This window comes from Epargyreus clarus, unplaced genomic scaffold (genome assembly GCF_041222505.1).
Source record: "Epargyreus clarus isolate Ecla_fem2 unplaced genomic scaffold, WU_Ecla_fem_2.2 ptg000003l, whole genome shotgun sequence".
NCBI lineage: Eukaryota > Metazoa > Arthropoda > Insecta > Lepidoptera > Hesperiidae > Epargyreus > Epargyreus clarus.
In genome coordinates this window covers 4242263-4261645 of record NW_027332211.1, presented here as the reverse complement: position 1 = coordinate 4261645, position 19383 = coordinate 4242263, and the positions used below count along the sequence as shown (strand labels likewise).

Genomic DNA, 19383 nt, shown 5'->3' with positions numbered 1-19383 from the left:
TTCTACGTACCAAAATAAGCATCAACTTTGTTATATAACAATAATGCGCCAAGTACGTATCGATCTCGCACATGGAGGCTTCCGTACCACCAATTGTTCATTATTTTTTACTTATTTTTATTCATTTTATTGATTTCAACATTTATTTCTTGTTATAGCGGCCATCTTTTCCTATCGTTTGTAAAAAAACAATTGTTTATCTATTTCGATTCCAGAGATAGAGCCCTGTGACAGACGGACAGACAGTCTCAGTAATAGGGTTCCTTTTTTACGATTTGGGTACGGAACCCTAAAAATCGAGGTTTCTATTTATGAGATTATTAAACATTTGATTGAGACCGTTCAATTGCATCGTGTAGGAAAGCGGAGATCTACGCGTACAACACAGACCTGGAGTTGCAGCGCATCAGGCTCGCCAACTGGAAGCTGATGCACGGCGGCACTGCGAAGGCCGCCAAGCTCGTCAGGAAGATGGGTGTGGAGTTTGAGAAGGTAGGGAGGAGAGGAAGAAGTAGGGAATGAGGATGTTCCTACATTCGTGAAATGAGTATAGGCACGGTACTGGTCTGACTTGCAGAAAGTTTTGGATACTATCCCCGACTAGGAAAGCTGTTTCTGACATCATGAGTGTTGGAAGTATTGTTTATTGTTGTCAAAATGGCTCCATAAAAGTATGCTGCAATAAAAAACTAAATGTATTCGTCGATGTAGTTTAAATTTCATCTCACAAACAATGCAATTTTAATCTTTAGTAATCTTTAATAATTTAGCGATAATGATAATTAAGTTACGTTATTGAAGTTTTCACGAAATTAATTGGTAGTTACAGTTATGGAAAAAAACCTTTATGAAACAGACTCGAATTTACAGGTTTCAAAGTAGATTTTTTGGATTTTAAAAACGGATAGCATCATTAAAATCGGTCTTTGAAATGCAGTTCCCTTTATTAAACGCGAACTGTATTCATAGTAGCAGTTAATGAGGTACAACGGTGCGACTTCTACGAGTATAGTGGGATTCTATTGCTGTAAAAGTCTGTATACGGAGAAGTAGATCGGTCAGCAATTTCCTCTTTGCTCGTGCGGTTCGCAACAAAAAATATAAGATACTTATTTCGCATCTTCGATATATCGATTCATTAAACTGATTAACACTTTTTCAATGTTGTACTATTGAACCTATATGAAATAAAAATAAATTTATTCATTTATTTAATATTTAACATTATTAATTAACATGTAGTTACTAATAATTATAACATATACTACATTATTTTTACTATAGCATCATCATAGCATGCATTTCAAATCAACCATGCGTGTCCTGTCCCTTATAAATGGCAGCGTGTTCGATCTATTTGGATTATTTATCTACAAAAGCATCATACGTATGTTTTTTATTAATTTATTTATCACATCAATACAATCATCATCACGTTCTTCACAGTCCAAGCGTGGTGCTAAAGGCATGAGTCCTGATCTGGCTCAGAGCCTAGCGGCGGAGGCGATGACGTCAGCGATATCGACTCAAGGCGACGCGTTCATGACGCTCGGACAAGCGCGAGCGCGGATGGATCTGGAGACGACTCTGCCGACTGCTCCCATTAAATTGCTGGATGAGGTAATATTGAAATTTCAGAACAGCGGAATTCTTGTGTAAGCCATACACGCACGGTTGTCAGTAGCGTGTATGGAGACGTTCCTGCCGACATCGACTAAACTAAGGGTGTACAAGACGTACATCCGATCCTGGCTAACCTACGCGGCGCCTGCATGGTACGCGCTGGTGGCCAAGTCGCACCGCAAGCGCATCCAAACGCAGCAGAACCAGGCTCTACTTTTTTTCGTAGGAGCCGGTCGCTAGGTGCGGAATAATGTGGTGGCGCGAGACCTCAGGGTTCCGACCCTCGAGAAGTTTGTGAGGACGTTGTCGGTGCGAATGTTCGCTAACAGCCCACACTCCCACCTGAGGGGCATCGCGCCACTTCACGCTCGTTCTCCTGACGGGCGCCCGCTCCCTAGGGAGCTCTTGGGCTAGGATCCCCTGACCACCAAAGAACATAGCACCGGGGGCAGTCGACCTCTTGAGAATTGCCCGGGTAAAGAGGGACACCTCGAGGCCCGTACACCCTACTCCTGGAGGCCCACAGGCCACAGGGTAGGACGCCCACTTTAGTTAAGGAGACGTTCCTGTGTAACGTTCGGTGTTCAGTTCTGATTCCTAGGACATCGATTTAAAACTATGACGCACCCTACGGTATCACACGAAAAATTTTTGATCTTGTGCCGGTCGCCTGTACAGGTTCAAAAACCTGCACAGGTCTATTCCCACACACAGTCCGGTGTAACTGCGCAGGTTGACCGTAGTGTGTGTGGTATTAGTGAACCAAGGCTTTTCACAATACTTCTTCTCCTCCACATAACTGGAAGGAGCCTGGAGATACTCCACCTCGTAACACAAATATGAAAAATACCACGATACTTCTGAACTTAAATCATCAAACATTATGTCGAAGACATTTGCCATTTATAATTATTGTGACAATGACGTAAGTTAATTTACTTATACCCTGAGCTTCTACACATATTTAACTATAAGTTAATACTTTTTTTGTATACTTACATAAAAAGTTTCATACTATAGTTAATGTTAGACTACTATGATATATTATAGTAAATTTTAAATAACTTACAGATTATAGAGACGGCTGTGATGGAGTTCGCTCGCCGTCGCGTCAATCTCCTGCTGCGCCATGTGGAGAGGACGGTGCGTTCGAGAGCAGCGCAGGTGTTCTTCCAAAACTTCCGACCTGCTTCGCCGAAAAAACGGTACGGAGCAAAATACAAGTTGTTATTACTTGACGAATAGCCAGCTCTTCTAATAGAACCTGTCATAAGGCTATAAGAATATCTTAGAAGATAGCTTTCATTTCATTGTTTGAACTTCTCAAGCAAGAAAAACGGTTGAAGAATTCGGTTGGTTCAGTATATTAAATTGGTGTGGATGGATATCAGTGGAGCAACGACATAACTTGAAACGGGCCTTAATTCTTTGCAGACTTGACTTTAATGCAGAGTAAACGTAATATAATCGAACTTAGTCCATATAAATAAAAACGCATCTCTGGCCAAACTCAGGTAAAATTCCGATCCTATTTGGGATTAATCACAGATGTTCATGACGCAGGGTCCACTTTTTTATATATTACATATTACATACATAGGAGTAGCGGACGAGCATGCAGTCCATTTGATGTTAAGTGCCTACTGCCGCCTATGTACATCTGTAATACAACCTCTTTTTTTTGTTCACGAGGGGGAAACCTTCAAAAGGTACCCGGTGCCGTGGGAGCGACGCAGGGTTATGTGGGATTTTTTTTACCGCACTAAAACCCCCCCGGTGGCCGTCCTCGGCGCTGCGTAGAGGGCTCCGGAATCTCGAAAGGAACGCAACCGGAGTCCTCTTAGCGCGTTGCCCCGTCGGGCTCTGCCCAGGTGAGCTTGACGCTCGCCACACCGTCTGGTGCGTACGACGGTATGCGACCACACATACCGCCGCCCTTCCCGGGGTCGCTTACCGAGTGGTTCGGGCTCCCACACTTACCGCCCGCAACCCCGGAAGCCCCCTTTTAGTCGCCTCTTACGACAGGCAGGGGATACCGTAGCCCTATTCTAGTCCCGGAACTACAGGGACAGTCTGTAATACAACCTAGATAAGGATTTCTACCTGAGGTCGGCTACAGCTGTGCCGCTATTCCTAAGGAATAAGCTGGAATACCTGGATAAATATGTCTTCCTCACCACACCCTTCAAACCAGAAAACTATCAGTGCTACACTACTGTTATAGAAATAGGTGTGGTGGTGGTGCTTTTTTTATAACATGGAGTAGCAGACGAGCAGGCAGTCCACTTGATTCCTACTGCTGCCCATTGACATCTGTGATCGACTCCAGATAGGATTAGATATTCGTACCGGAGGTCGGCCACAGATGCGCCGCTACCCCTGAGGACTAAACTGGAACGCCTCGGAAGAGCATATCTCCCTTACCACACCCTTAAAACCAGAACACAGCAGCGCTTAACACTGCTGTTATAAGGCAGAAATAGGTGAGGCGGTGGTGCCGTCGGAGTCGAACCACAAAGGGTTATACCATCCAAACTATAGATTTTACTACTACCACTTACTTACCAACATATAGAATATACACTCGCTCGCACCAATTCCTTCAACAAATACTCAGTTTCCAACGTTCGCAGGTCGGACAAGCCCCGCTGGACGCTGCAGATAGCTACAGAGCTGACGCGGCAGTACATGGCGGCCCGCGGCGCCTCCATCGCGTTCGGCGACGTCGTCAACATACCCAACGAGTCTACCACCGACGTCGAAATGAAAAGCGTTAAGGATCGACCGCCCACGCCTGTGGTAGCTAATCCAACACTTAGTATTTTTGATATAGGAATTGAATAGGAAATCTTCCAAAAACACTTTTAGCAAATTTTGGCTAAACCATAACTCTTCAGTGGGGAATGGCGATTAAGATATGAGGAATGTCCGCTGTTTCATGACGAATGCACTGGTCAACTATTCCTAACAATATGTTCATGTTAGATGAATTTCCGTCAATCTTGCCGGCCTTGTTAGTTGATAAATTCTATGAAATTTAATATTAGTTTTAAGTTATGACCGGAGAAAATGATGATTATCTTCAAATCAAGAATTGAGTTCTTAAGATAGATAATTAAATATTTAAGATAGTACGATCAAAACAGGTCGCCTACATCATTTTATGATTTCAGCCATCAAAAACAAAGCTTGCGGAGGTAACATTTTCGGACCGAGTGGAAGATTTGCCGGATCCCGTCGCCGTTGGTACTTACCTGCCTGAGAGAAGGAAACTTTTGGAGGTATCCTAATGATTATGTTGAGATATGTTAATAAGTCTTAAACTACCGAATATCAGATAGTTGGGAGATTCTATACAGGGTGAATGTTTTAAATAGTCTTTCAGTGCCAAATCCGAAATTATAAGGATTAGCGAAAACATTGAAAGGAGTTACGAAGCCGATTTTAGCCTGAAATTGAACGAGTTTATTTTGAAAAAGCAAACATCCTGTATTATTCCATTATCCGTTATTGATAAAACATTAAATTAATAATATAAATGATAAATATAAAACAGGAAGAATTCCGATCCAAATCATAATTTTGTCAAATAAAATTACTTAAATTTCTATTCCTATGTGTTACGTACCTGAAATAAGTATAGTCCGCGCCAAACTACTAGTCCGCTCTGAAGTTGTTGCGAGCAGGTGTAGTCATACAATTTGCTATGGCGACGCGATTCATTTCTATATTCACAGCGGACTAGCAGTTATACGCGGTTAAAACAATGATGATAATTCAATCTTAACAGATGGTAAACGCCGCCGCTAAACTATTGTCCCGCTCCGTGAGTGAAACCGTCCAGCAGAGAATGGACATCACTCTGGGCAAGGTCACGTTACCGCACTTGAGACATCGCAGTAAGTCACACTTTACAATGTGTATTGTTTACGTCAATGTTAAACTAGTTGTCGTAGTTGAGTAAGTTAATGCTAATCTTCGCGCCATGTATGACATTTGGCTTAGAGTCTTGGCTTATAGCGATGGGACATTATTCTTCATCATTGGATATATATTTACTATTTAAAGCGTTAGATGTCTGCGTGCATAACAACAATGTTACGCATACCGTGTTCCGATTTTAACGATATAGTAAGTAAGACATATTTATCTGAGACGTTCCAACTATCGCCCATAATTAATAATCTGTCAATTTTTGCTGCTGAAATTTTACAATATGAAGAAAGCAGCCAATGTCAAATGTGTATCTTTGGTAGGCAAAACATTGGATATATTGAATAATAATCCCCAGACAATACCAGATTCCCATCTGACCGACGGCGACCACAGATGCGCCGTTGACCCCTGAGGACTAAGCTGCAACGCCTCGGAAAAGTATGTCTCCCCTGTTACATCCTTCAAACCAGAACACGGCAGCGCTTAACACTGAAGCAAAAATAGGTGTGGCGGTGGTGCCACCGGAATTGAATTACAAAGAGTTTTACCACCTTCAAAGCTACGTTCAAGAGTAATTTAATTAGAGTCCGCGCCAAACTTCTAGTCTGCTCTGAATATAGAAACGAGTCGTGTCGCAACAGCAGATTTTATATATTAGCGGGACGAAGATAGCGCTGGAACCCCCCGGCACTCGTTCGCTGCCCGCTCTCGCCCACGGGTACATAGCTGCGTCAGCATGCCCTTACGTTACGGAGTATATGCTAGCTAAACTTGCGCGCAACAACTTTAGAGCAGACCAGAAGTTTGGCGCGGACTATACGTCCTTTGAATTGAAACAAAGTATTATGTAACAACGTGATGAAGATGAACTTAGCTATGTTCAACGTTAACGTAATTACCAATGTGAAAACAACTATTGAAGGTGTGATTCGACTCCGGCGGCACCACCGCCACACCTATTTCTGCCTAATAACAGCAGTGTTAGGCGCTGCTGTGTTCCGGTTTGAAGGGTGTGGTAAGGGAGATATACTTTCCGAGGCGTTCCAGCTTATTCCTCAGGGGTAGTGGCGCATCTGTGGCCGACCTCAGGTAGGGTTATCTAATCCCATCTAGGGTTGATTACAAATGTCTATGGGCGGCAGTAGCCACTTACCATCAGGTGGACTGCATGCTCATCTGCTACTCCTAATATTATAAAAAAACAAACTAAGCTAACCCGACGGTATAACAACCAGTGGAGTGGGGCGAGGCGGTGGAGAGCCTGGCGCTGGCGGTGGTGAACAACCAGATCAGCTTGCAGTGCGGCGACGTGCGCCGCGCCGCGCTGTACCTCGCGCACCGCGTGCTGCGCCAGCTGCAGCACGACATGAAGCTGGAGAAGCGGCGCTTGGTGAGCTACTCCCAGCAACCCTTATATATTCCCCTTTATATATTCCCCTTATTTGCTATCATTGTTTCTTAGTTTTGCAATTGAAATAAAGAAAATTGACTGTCTGTTAATATGTGTTCAGCCCGTGTTCGTGTCCAGCAGTGAGATGGTAAGAGCGTTTGTCCACCGCCGCCGTACATACACTTACTATAGCCAGGTGTCCACCGCACGTCTGTCGTGTCATATAAAAGTTGACCCAAAATAATGCAGTTCTCGATGACGGTCCGGTGAAGGCGGCGGTGGACAAACGCCCTTACAGTCTCACTGCTGGACAACGAAAAACTAAGTAACAATGTAGCAAATAAGGAGAATATATAAAGAAAATAAATAGAAAGGAATTATAGGTCTTATATAATCAACTAGCAGAACCCGCGGCTTCGCCCGCGTTAAAATATATGATATGACATACAAATAACTGTAATCGTAAATTTGTACTTTAACAATTTTAACGCTATACTTTATCGTTAAAATTGTTAAAGGGTTCATTAATATTTCATTAATGAAAGCTTCTTTTTCGTCACTGTGTACCTAAATTGGTCAAGCTTTCTTCAGAAACATACACTAAAACTCTAATTAGTGGACTGAAATGAAACTTTCTTTAAAACATAAGTTTCATGTAGGATACAATAATTACTATTTGCACTATTCCATAGGAACCGTCCATGTTTTATGGGACCTTACATACAGTGGTTCTATCCAGGGTCTCTGGCTGGGCGGTTAGAGCTCCCTTTCTTGCCGCCCGCAACTCCAGAAGTCCCCCTTTAGTCTCATACGACAGGTCCCCTGCCTGTAGTACTGTAGCCCTGTTCTAGCCCAAAATTTTAATCCAAGGTCTATGTGTCTACCACATCACCATCACTAATCCACGTATAACCACAACCATACCCCACGGCAGGACAAAATGTTGGCACGCAGTGTGTCCAAAGTAGTTGCGATGTACCTAATTGGTATACCAAAATGTAGGCCCATTTGAATAAACTTATGCATTATTATCATATATGAAATTTGCACCCGTCCACGTTGTCGTGTATTTGTCTGAATATACGTTATCTGAAATTTCTGAAAAAAGATTCCCGTATACATACATATAACACTTCTTTTACCTCCTTAGTAGAATTTCAAAAACATTCCTATGTACATATGCACCAATAAATAGTTTATCAGCAAATTTCTGAAAGCTAATATTCAACACCAGCGGTCGGCAACCCGACACTCACGGGTGGTGTGTGGCCCGCGACTTTCCCTTGTGGCCCGCGGGTCTGCGCGTTACTAATAATTGGCCAAATGCAAGTCAAACCCGCACCTGGAGGGTTCCGTACAACCAAAATATTCATTTTTATATTTCTAGTGTTTAATATTGCAGCAGCCATTAAAGTAAACACATTGTAAAAAATTTAAACTGTCTACCTCTAACGTCAAAAGTTAGTTGGATAAATATCGAATAGCAGTTTGTTGTATGGGGACTCATTTTTGTTTTCAACTTTTTTTTATTTTAATTTGTTGTTATAGCGGCTACCGTTAAGCATCCTCTGTAAGAATTTCAAATGTCTACCTATTACGGTTCCTGAGATAGAGCTCTGTGACACACGGACAGACGGACAGACAGCGAAGTCTTAGTAATAGGGTTCCGTTTTTATCCTTTTGGTACCGAACCCTAAATTACAGCTGTTCTGCACTTCAGCACGCGCAATACATTCCCGTGTTAAAAATATGTGTTACGACGGTCCGTGGACCCGTGGCCCGTGGCCCGTGTTCGCCCTACACTAAACCTCTCTGCACTCTGTTCTTTTTCCAGACATGCTAAAGGAAGTAACTTCAATAACGGTTTTTAAAGAAACTTTCTTTACTTATAGTACCCTAATGGGGTTGATTGTTGAGTTGCTAAAAATGATGAAACAGATGTGTAAACAGAAAGGCATAATGCATACACGCTTTTATAGCCGTCTTAAGGGTTGATCTAAAAAAAACAGTGACTCAGATGCTTCATTGAGTCTAATGATAATTTTTCATAGTGGTTGCTTTCAAATTAACGGATTATAAAATAAAGTTCTAACCCCTATTTAACGACCTTAAGGTTTATTTAAAAAAAATGGAAAAATAATTGATATATTATTTATAACCAGAAAGCAAAATACCAATTTTCATAGACTTTGCTTCATAATCGGCTTACATCTAAACAAACTTTCAACCTCAATATTACCTACTTAGAGGTAGTTTTTCCATAAATGGTGTTAAAAAAAGTTCTATCATTCCCAACCACGAAGCCAATTGCCATTTTTTACAGTCCTTACTTCCAAATTAACGGTTTTTAAAATAAAGTTCCATCCCCTATTAACCGTCCTTAAGGGTTAACTTTACAAAAACGGTGAAATAGATGTTCTATTATTTTCAATCAGAAAGCAGGATACTAAATTACATAGACTTTGCTCTAAAATCTGCGAACTTCTAAACGAAGTTTCTACCCCTATTCTATCCTCCTAAGGGTAGATTTTCCATAACCGTTGTTAAAGAACGTCTATTATTTCGTACCAGAAAGCTAAATCCTATATTTACAGTCCTTGTTTCCAAATAAACGAATTTTAAAATAAAATTCCATCCCCTATTAAACTACCTTAAGGGTAGATTTTCCAAAAACTGTGAAATAGGTGTCGTTTTATTTTTAATCACAAAGCCAAATAACAATTTTCATAGACTTTGCGTAAAATATTGCGGACTTCTAAACGAAGTTGTCACCCCTATTTTATCTTCTTAAGGATAGATTTTCCATAAACGGTGTTAAAGAAGCTCTATTATTTCGAACCAGAAAGCTGCATGCTTATTTTACAATCCTTGTTTCCAAATTAACGAATTATAAAATAAAATTCTATCCCCTATTAATCGAACATAAGGGTTGATTTTCCAGAAACGGTAAAATAGGTGTTCTATTATTTTCATTCAGAAAGCTGAATATAAATTTGCATAGACTTTGTTTCAAAATCTGCGGACTTTCCAACAAACTTTCCATCCCTATTTTACCCTCTTAAGGGTAGATTTTCCATAAATCGTGTTAAAAAAGTTCTTTTATTTCCAACAGGAAAGCCAAATCCAAGTTTTTTTAGTTCTTGCTTCCGAATTAGCGGAGTTTGAAATAAAATTCCAACCCCCATTTAACGACCTTAAGGGATGATTTTCAAAAAACAATGAAATAGGTGTTTAATTATTTTCTATCAAAAGCCCAAATACCGATTTCGTAAAGTTTAATACAAACTTACAACCCTTATTTAACCCAAATAAGGGTTGATTTTCCAAAAACGGTAGAATTAAAGTTCTACTATATCTAACCAGTAAGGCAATGGCTAACTTTCATAGTGCTGGCTTTCAAATTGGCAAATTTTAAAATACGCTGTCAACCTCTATTTTACCAAATTAAGGGTTGATTTTCCAAAAATGGTGAAATAGGTGTTTAATTATTTTCTACCAAAAAGCTAAATACAGATTTTCATAGCGATAAGATCAAAACTGAGGGATTTTCATACAAACTTACAACCCTTATTTAACCCACGCAAGGGTTGATTTTCCATAAACAGTAAAATTAAAGTTCCACTATATCTAACCAGTAGAGCAATAGCTAACTTTCATAGTGCTGGCTTTCAAATTGGCAAATTTTAAAATAAGCTGTCAACCCTTATTTTACCAACTTAAGGGTTTATTTTCCAAAAATGGTGATATAGGTATTTTATTATTTTTAATCGATAACCCAAATACCGATTTTCATAGACTTTACATCAAAACTGGGGGAATTCCATACACACTTACAACCCTTATTTAACCCACATAGGGGTTGATTTTCCAAAAACGGTAGAACTAAAGTTCTATAACATCTAACCAGTAAAACAATGCCTAACTTTCATAGTGCTGGCTTCCAAAATGTCAAAATTTAAAATAAGCTGTCAACCCCTATTTAACCACCTTTAGGGTTGATTTTGGGAAAACCCTCAGATTAGATTTTTATAACTTTAATTAGAAACCTAAATACCAATTTTCATCCAGTTTGCTTTAAAACTGACGGACTTTCATACTAACTTTCATCCCCCATTTAACCCCCTTAACGGTGGAATATCAAAAAATCCGTTCTTAGCTGACCTCTACTCGGTGAAAAGAATATTCCTACCAAATTTCAAGTCTTTAGCTCTAATGGTTCCAGAGATATCGTGATGAGTGACTATATACGTGGAAATCTCTTATATATATATAGATAGATAGATAGATCAGACGTGCATAGCCTCCCATTTTAACGTTATGTAATGTTATGTGCGTCAAACCAACACTTGGCGTCGTTCACTGCCGTGCGTCTAGATATATTCCTTGTGAATTAAACTGATTTTTTTTCCCAGTTATATAAAAAAGACATTTTACATCGACAAAATTTAATTAAATGTCATGAGAACAAGACCATGCTTAAGAATAAGTCAACTTTTACTCAACTCTTAAATTTAAATCATATTATTTTTTTTAACAGAAATCTGGTACGTCTTCTGAAGGAGAGCTGAAGGATTTCTACGATCCGGATAAAGTGAACTAAGAACTGAACCCGCGACGAGAAGGAGAATTTTAGATAAATATATCTTTTTAAGATGGAAAACCTAACACGGTTTTATTTTTATAATTGATGTGCTTACTCTTACAATGAATTGAAAATTGCCAATTGTAGTTAACAATTCTGTGAAATATTTTTAACTTCACTTTTAGGATTTATTAAATTTAATTTAAAAGAACAAAAAAAACAGGAAATTATAAAATAAAGTGTAGTTTTTCAGATTTCTCAATTCGGTTTGGATCTATAGGTAAATCACGCACAGCCTACCAACAGAAGATTGCATGTGCATATCCTTAAGCTTATGTATAACTTTATACGGTCATTGGAATTACACAACTATTAAAGAATCAAGAAATCTTTAGTGATACGATAAATAATCATGCTAAAGCATTTTAGTGTTTAAATATGATATCGAAGCATTGTAGTAATCCGCACATCACTAGTATGAAATCTCAACATTATTTTTTATTTCTTTATTTGTATAAATTGCTGTATTGTTGCTATCATTTATTTTGTAATGTTAATATACTTTGTTGAACAGAAATATTGTTTCGATTTCTTTACTTAGCATAGAACCTTACCTATATTATATTACCCTATCAGTCTGATCTAGAGAATTCTAGATTCAATCTTCAGCCAGGAAAACATTTGAATGATAAATTTAAATACTTGTCCCGAATGGTGGATGCTCATGTAATTTTATTATGATTATGTCTATCGAAACTAGTTATATTTGTTTTGCTAACTCGATTGCCTACCTCTTTAAGAAAAGAAGAAGCTTTATTGTCTATTAAATATACTTCTCAATTTAAAAGCAAAAATATTCTTTCCTGAATCACAAACGCTCTTAAACTTCATTTAGTGCTGGCCTTGTCATCACAACTGCCCCATCAGTCTGATGGGATAGTTGTGATGACGACTGTCTCATCGTATGTACCTACTCGTTAAGAAAACATAATATTTACACTCACATCAATTATCTACATTCCTTACATTTAAAATGAAAAGGTAAGCGGGTATACCATCGTCAAATAAAATGTACTACCTAAATTGGGTCTCTCCTGACCCTAATTATAACATTATGATCAAAGTAACTAGAACAAGTCACAAATTAAGGGAAAAAGAGGACGAGTTTTCGTTACGAAAAGTTGCGCCTTTTACTTGATTATCGACACGGGTACCGCTGAGTACCTTTTATGTACGTGGTAGGTACTCGGCCGCTCTCGATCTTTATGAATGGAAATTTTGGCTGAAGTGTTGCTACGTGACCAGCATTCGGAGTAGATACGTCCTTGTGAAGTGCTGTTATCGTAGATATCTTGGTATACATTTTGATGTTACCAAAGTTTTGATTACGACGCAATTTTTGGGTTAAGCAGTGATGCTCCTTTTACATATCTACTGGTTAGTATAGTATGTATATAACCATAGACTTAGAATTTTTTTCGCTACGCTAAACTAATATAAATAATATATCCAAAAATATGATATAAAGGGATAATGTAAGCAACTTGGAGAGCCCACAAAATAAATAGGATCGTCGCCTTCTAAGAATAAGAAGGGTCAAAGGTCCCTAAGGCGCTGGTCAAGTGGATTAGTTGCCTTCACACATCTACGAAAATTATAAAGAACTCTCAGGCATCAACATTTATTTATTTAAAAAGATTACCAATGTTATGTAACTTGCATACAACGAATTCATTTAGGTCACGAAACATTAAACCTCGCACAAAAAATTAAAAACATATCAACCAACAGCTGGCCACTAACAAAAAAAGACAATCGATTCAAAAACGGAAACGTCAGCAGTGTTGAAATTTTCGTGAAAATGTGAACACTGAAACCAGAAACACTCAAAAACACCGGACTTCCAAAAACCGAACATCAAAATGCAGTTGCTAGCCGAACACAAGACATTAGGAACAGTGAAAGATCTGAAGATGAACAGCATATTGATAAGAGACGTTTCATCCCATAACCTGGTCGCGAAGAAATCTTCCAACGCCTCGTTGCTGATGATGAACCCGGTGGCCAGCGGGGACAACGTGGCCACAGCCTTAAACTCCGCGCACAAGATAAAGGAAGAACTGCCTCCTCTGGTGCCCTGCTGCGAAGGACGTGAGTTACAGGTATGTATACTCTCAATATTTCCCCTGTTCGCTTTAAATCTTAGTAGCGTACCTACATAAATTAAAAACAGATTTAGTGCATTTAAGTTTTTTTTAGATTTTTTACAAATACAATGGTCACATACTAATACACATACTAATACTACAAACACTAAGGGAACAAATACTAAGGGTAAATAAGTATTCCTATTAGTATGCCAATACCACAACATTTAAAAAAAATACCTAATTTTATCTCAAAAATCAAAGTCAATTCTAAGAAAATTTATATCCTACATCAAATTACCCACAAAGGGCTTTGGCATGTAGGGATCAAACATTCTAAGTAACAGAGGGGTTCATATACTACGTATTGATAATAACTATAATATAGGCACATGACGGGTCTGTGAGAAAGTTAATGTTGTTCACGCTGTCAAATACACGTAGGGGAAACTAAAGGGTCTGGAATTTAATCTCTTCCGGTCTCTTTATACAGTTTTGGCGGCCGAACAAAAACTGACCCGCATCAATCAGAATTGGATGAGGAGGGACTGGCCGAACGAAATAGAATTTTGTGCTCCAAGTCACGCATACATTACGGTTAATAGGAACGAGATTGCCGCCTTGAGTTGGTTTAACTTCGTTCTGGAGATGATTTAGCTGGTTTTCGATGAAGTTCTACGTTGTTTCTTGGAAGATTTCGTCTTTGCCGATATGGGTTGATATCTTTAAAGTATCGAGAAATTTGGTAGTTCTGACTTTTCAAAGGGAAAAGTAACATAACCTAAACTGTTGTTATGAAATTTAAATAACGAACAAACATGCCATCTATCTGATAGTAGGCAACTCTGATCAGTATTAGAGTGCTACCTTGACTGATTGATCGTTAGTGCGTTATTACAGTCGGGAACTAAGTGTAACGGCACGTGCTTTACCGTACTCTATCTAGAACACAGCTAGAACATAAAACATTCCAGTCTAGAACACAGTCTAGAACATATTCGTGGGCCCTTGAGGGTTCCATCCAATGCGATGCATGAGCCCACAGGCGTATCTAAATTAGCCATACCTACCTATAGCTGTAAATATTTTTATCATAGCATCAAGTTAGGTACACGAAAAATACAAAAGTGAAAAGAGTTTAGCCACAAACGGTCCTGAAAATCTTTTCTTTCTTCACCCGAGTGACAGATTGTAGGTATGCGTGCCTACTGCTTGTTGGACGAAAAACGATTTATTTCAACTGCCCGCAGTGAAAAGAATGATGGAGCGACGTGGCAATCAATTACGTGTAGTGGAACGCTTCTTTTGCTATTGAATGGACTTTGTTGGAAAATAATGAACAGATTCAATGAAAACATTCGCAAACGTTTAGAAACTCAAATATTGATAGATTTCTTGAAAGCCATTCATGAATTACTTGCTCCCACTTTTTGATTCTTAATGTTGAAAGAATGAAAGAAAGTAGATGTTTAGATAGGTACCTACTTACCAGTAGTTGTAAGTTTTCTTTGTAGTTTTTTTTCGCTCTAGGTTTGTAATACCAATTCCAACGAGTCCTACCAATTCTGTTCTGAATTAACTAACACTTCTATACTGACTCCACCTTTTATACTTATGAACATAAACATAAATAATTTGTAAAACGACACTTTATTTGCATAGATAAGTGAAGACCTGGTCCGCAGTGGGCTGTCCGCGATCTCCGTGAAACACGACGGTGTGGTGCAGTGCTTGAGCATGTCCTGCGCCTGCGAGAAGATGCAAATGCCGCCAGGACTTGTTAAGGTATTTTGTTTATAACAGGTAGATTCATCGTGAATGATCAAATCCAATAAACAATACAATCAAAAGTTCGGCCACTTTAAGTTGTCCTTTTTTAGTGATGACTACTATGATTAAAATTTAAACCTCAGCACGACTTGTATTAACTTTTGACCTATACAAGATATCAATTATAGTGAGTTCATATCTTTTATTATTCACTACTAAACAGAGTTACTCGTTAATTAAAGGTACTATCATAGATTACTAATCTGTGGGTAGGTACTATATAGAATAGATAGGTGACCGCAATGGCTATGCGTATGTAAGTACTAATCAGTACTGTAGTATGTCATGTTATGAAACCGAATATTTATATTTACAATTTAGTTTAGTTCCTCTCTATTCCACCTCTTCTATATACATCCACTTATTGTCACACACATAAGGAGCTCAGGAGGATGCTGTCGTCTGCGACCATTTCAGTTCAAAAGTTTACCATTGCTAAATTCGTTTACTTTCAGCATCGCAACTCCTTCCGTTGCCTCCATCGCCCCGACCTGAAGCGCGTGCCCTACCTCAGACGCATGAGTCCTGGTGAACTGGAATCACTATTCCGCGGCTACGCTGACATACCGACTCTTAATGCGACTAAAGGTTATCCTTATAAATTAAATAATGCATACTTTAAGTCCTTGAAACTTTCGGTTAGTTCATCAAGATTCTTATAAATTATTATCATCTAGTTATTCGTAGTATATCGTCGTATTTTTATCATCTAGTTTTCTAGTCACTTACATTTAATTTCTGATATAAATTTCCCAGAAAACCGAGACACAGTCAATAAAGTGATCATAACGTCGAAAGAAAATACAGGGACAAGAGATATAAGCGATAACAAAATGATGCCTAATAGAGATGACGGTAAACTTTTTGTTATTGAATATTATAGGTCTATTTTTGCTTTACATTTGTGTTAAGTTCTTGAATTGAAGAGTGAAACTAAGAAAGTCTCATGCAAAACATACCAACTTACTCGTACCTAGTACTTACTCGTACTTAGGGGTAGCGACACCAATTTAATCCTATTTGGGGTTGATTTTATATTAACCATGCTCATCCGACTTGTCGATTTCTGTACCTACTAAAATCTTCCTCCCAACTTAGTAATTTAGTGATTTCTTTTAAAATTGAAGGTTAGCGTATAGGTATTATATTTTTACTTTTAAGTTTATTTTGTAATTTTAATAGTGTTTTTATAACTAGTTACTTTAATTATGTGTATTAATTAATATAAATGATATACCTACTACCTTTCTAATTAATTCAATAAATAATAATAATATAAATATATATAACTCAAAGGTGACTGACTGATATAGTGATCTATCAACGCACAGCCCAAACCACTGGACGGATCGGGCTGAAATTTGGCATGCTGGTAGATGTTATGACGTAGGCATCCGCTAAGAAAGATTTTGATCAATTCTACCCCGAAGAGGATAAAATAGGGGATGAAAATATTACTTCGTAACGCGAGCGAAGCCGCGGGCCAAAGCTCTTAATAATAATAAGTTCAGTTTTATCAACTTTTCGTTAGCAGTAAACAGCGTTCTGAAGCCCATCCCGGAGACGCGGTCTGGCGCGGAGGACGTGCCGGCGGGCATGCGGCTGCACGGCGCGCGCGCCAGGCTCTACACCTCCGTGCTGGCGGGGGCGAAGGCCGGCGACCAGAAAGAGTGAGTTACGCCATCGGCACCCTGCTAAGCACGGGGCTCGTTAAAGTGAGAAGGGTTGTTTAGAGCCAAAAGCTAATTGTTAGACCACACTTTTGAGATATTTTTTAAGAAGTCAGATGTGTAGATCCCCATGAAATTTTGCTTCACCTTAATAGAAAGTGTTAATTCATTTCTAATATACACATAACTTTGAAATCCAGAATTCAGATGCTCATCTGTATGTACATTATACCTATGTCAAAAATAGTCAGTACTGTCCATGAACCAAGACAAACATTACCAGGCAACATACATTGCTATGCAGATGGTAGTACGGGAGACGCTACGTATACAGGCCGCGCAAATACCTCTCGGACTCTCGTGGAAGAAAGCAGAATCCGACTTGTGTCTGAAATCGAGGACTCTCTGGAGCAGGTCTCGACATGGGGTGGACTTAACCTTGTTGAGTTTAACCCCACGAAGACACAAGTCTGCGCGTTTACCGCTAAAAAAACCCCATTCGTCATAGCGCCACGGTTCCAAGGTATCCCGCTCACCATTGGTAAAAGTGTGGGGATCCTGGGAGTTGACATATCGTGTGACGTGCAGTACCGGGGTCATTTGGATGTTAAGGCGAAATTGGCATCAAGAAAACTGGGCGTCTTGAACAGAGCGAAGCGGTACTTCAGCGCGGGGCAACTCCTTCTGCTTTACAAGGCGCAAGTGAGACCCCACATTGAGTACTGCTCACATCTCTGGGCAGGGGCGCCCCAATACCAACTTAACCCACTTGACTCCGTGCAGAAACGCGCGGTCCGAATCGTCAACGACCCGGTGATCTCCGATCGGTTAGAACCTTTGAGTTTGCGGAGGGACATAGGTTCCCTCTGTGTGTTCTACCGGCTTTACAATGGTGGGTGTTCCGAGGAACTATTTGACCTGGTGCCTACGTCACCATTCCTCCATCGCACCACTCGCCGAAGGATGAAGTTCCATCCACACCAACTGGACTCGTGGCGGTCCTCCACGGTTCGGTTTGCACGGACGTCCTTGCCGCGGACGTGTAAGATGTGGAATGAACTTCCTCCTGAGGTATTCCCGGAGCGCTATGACATGGGGCTCTTCAAAAAAGGTGCAAAAAGAGCTCTCATACAAAGCCGGCGATGCATTGGCGACTCCTCTGGTGTTGCAAATGTCCATAGGCGGCGTTGACTACTTTCCATCAGGTAGCACGTCTGCCTAATCGTTAGGTTATAGGATAAAAAAAAAATAAAAAAAACAAACAGGAGTATTATCTGTCGATCATTATGATCGGCCAAGATTTTGTACCAAAACAGTCATATTTGGATTGACATGAAATATAAAGTTTATCATAGAATAATGCGTGAACTATAATATTATCAGCGTTATATCATACAGTATTTTCCCCGCAGCGCACCCACAAACGAAGAGTACGACGTGATAATCCCAGACGAAGTTCTCCCGGAAGACGAGGTACAGTTGAACGAGGAGTTGCAGATCATCCTACCGCCACGTTGCGAGGACATCGAATCTCCCAACACGACAGACATAGTCGCTAGTTAGCTAGCGTCATGGCTCCACGAAATAATGTAGCAAATGAAATTTAAGCCATTCACCAAAATAAAGTCACGTAAGAGATTACAAACGTTCAAACGAAATGCTATTCGGAAAATCGGTAAATTATTCATGTATATGAATTGGATAATAAATGATTTCTTCAGGTATTTTTGTATTCTTATTATCATTCCCGGTCTTGTAGATAGCAATACAGGAATAGGAAGAAACTTATTCATTGTCTGACTATAGAATGACAATGACATTTAAAAAATGTAATTTAAAAACTACCCACCATATGAACGCTAATGCTTGAAGAGCGTTTTCCAGATTAGCCAGATTACTTTTTATTCCCAATGAACATGGTGGCAAGTGTTTCTAATCTTCAGACTGCCCAACCTTTTTTTTTTATTTTATAGGGTTTCGATAATTTTCATTTCCCGTTTTCGGGCACAGAATACTTCCAATAACTAACGGCGAACCTGAAGCCCCGAATTCGCTGCTCCAATACAGATTCCATTCACCATTCTTTATTTATACTAGTACTACCGCCTATTGCATACTGTTTCACCTGTTATGTATATTGTGTATTGTAAAATTTTAACTGTAAGTGTGCAATAAAGAGTATTGTATTTTATCTTATCTTATCTT

At 39.4% G+C, this 19383-nt stretch overlaps 1 protein-coding gene across 3 annotated transcripts in view; it reads left to right on the top strand.

Annotated features, from left to right (window-relative positions):
- LOC140750576 (uncharacterized) overlaps positions 1–18902 on the top strand; it is a 44809-nt gene extending 25907 nt beyond the window's left edge. Inside the window, exons 6-17 of one of the 3 annotated variants that reach the window (XM_073084224.1) lie at positions 360–492; positions 1447–1620; positions 2695–2828; positions 4257–4422; positions 4797–4904; positions 5414–5522; positions 6795–6949; positions 15341–15463; positions 15964–16096; positions 16265–16363; positions 17043–17178; positions 18591–18902. In XM_073084224.1, the coding sequence (XP_072940325.1) occupies positions 360–492; positions 1447–1620; positions 2695–2828; positions 4257–4422; positions 4797–4904; positions 5414–5522; positions 6795–6949; positions 15341–15463; positions 15964–16096; positions 16265–16363; positions 17043–17178; positions 18591–18741 (1621 nt within the window). In that variant the 3' untranslated portion in view covers positions 18742–18902. Of the gene's footprint in view, positions 1–359; positions 493–1446; positions 1621–2694; positions 2829–4256; positions 4423–4796; positions 4905–5413; positions 5523–6794; positions 6950–11486; positions 11932–15340; positions 15464–15963; positions 16097–16264; positions 16364–17039; positions 17179–18590 lie in introns of those variants that run through there. The other 2 variants (XM_073084216.1, XM_073084233.1) reach the window with 2 other exon arrangements.
- Positions 18903–19383: the final 481 nt, after the last annotated feature.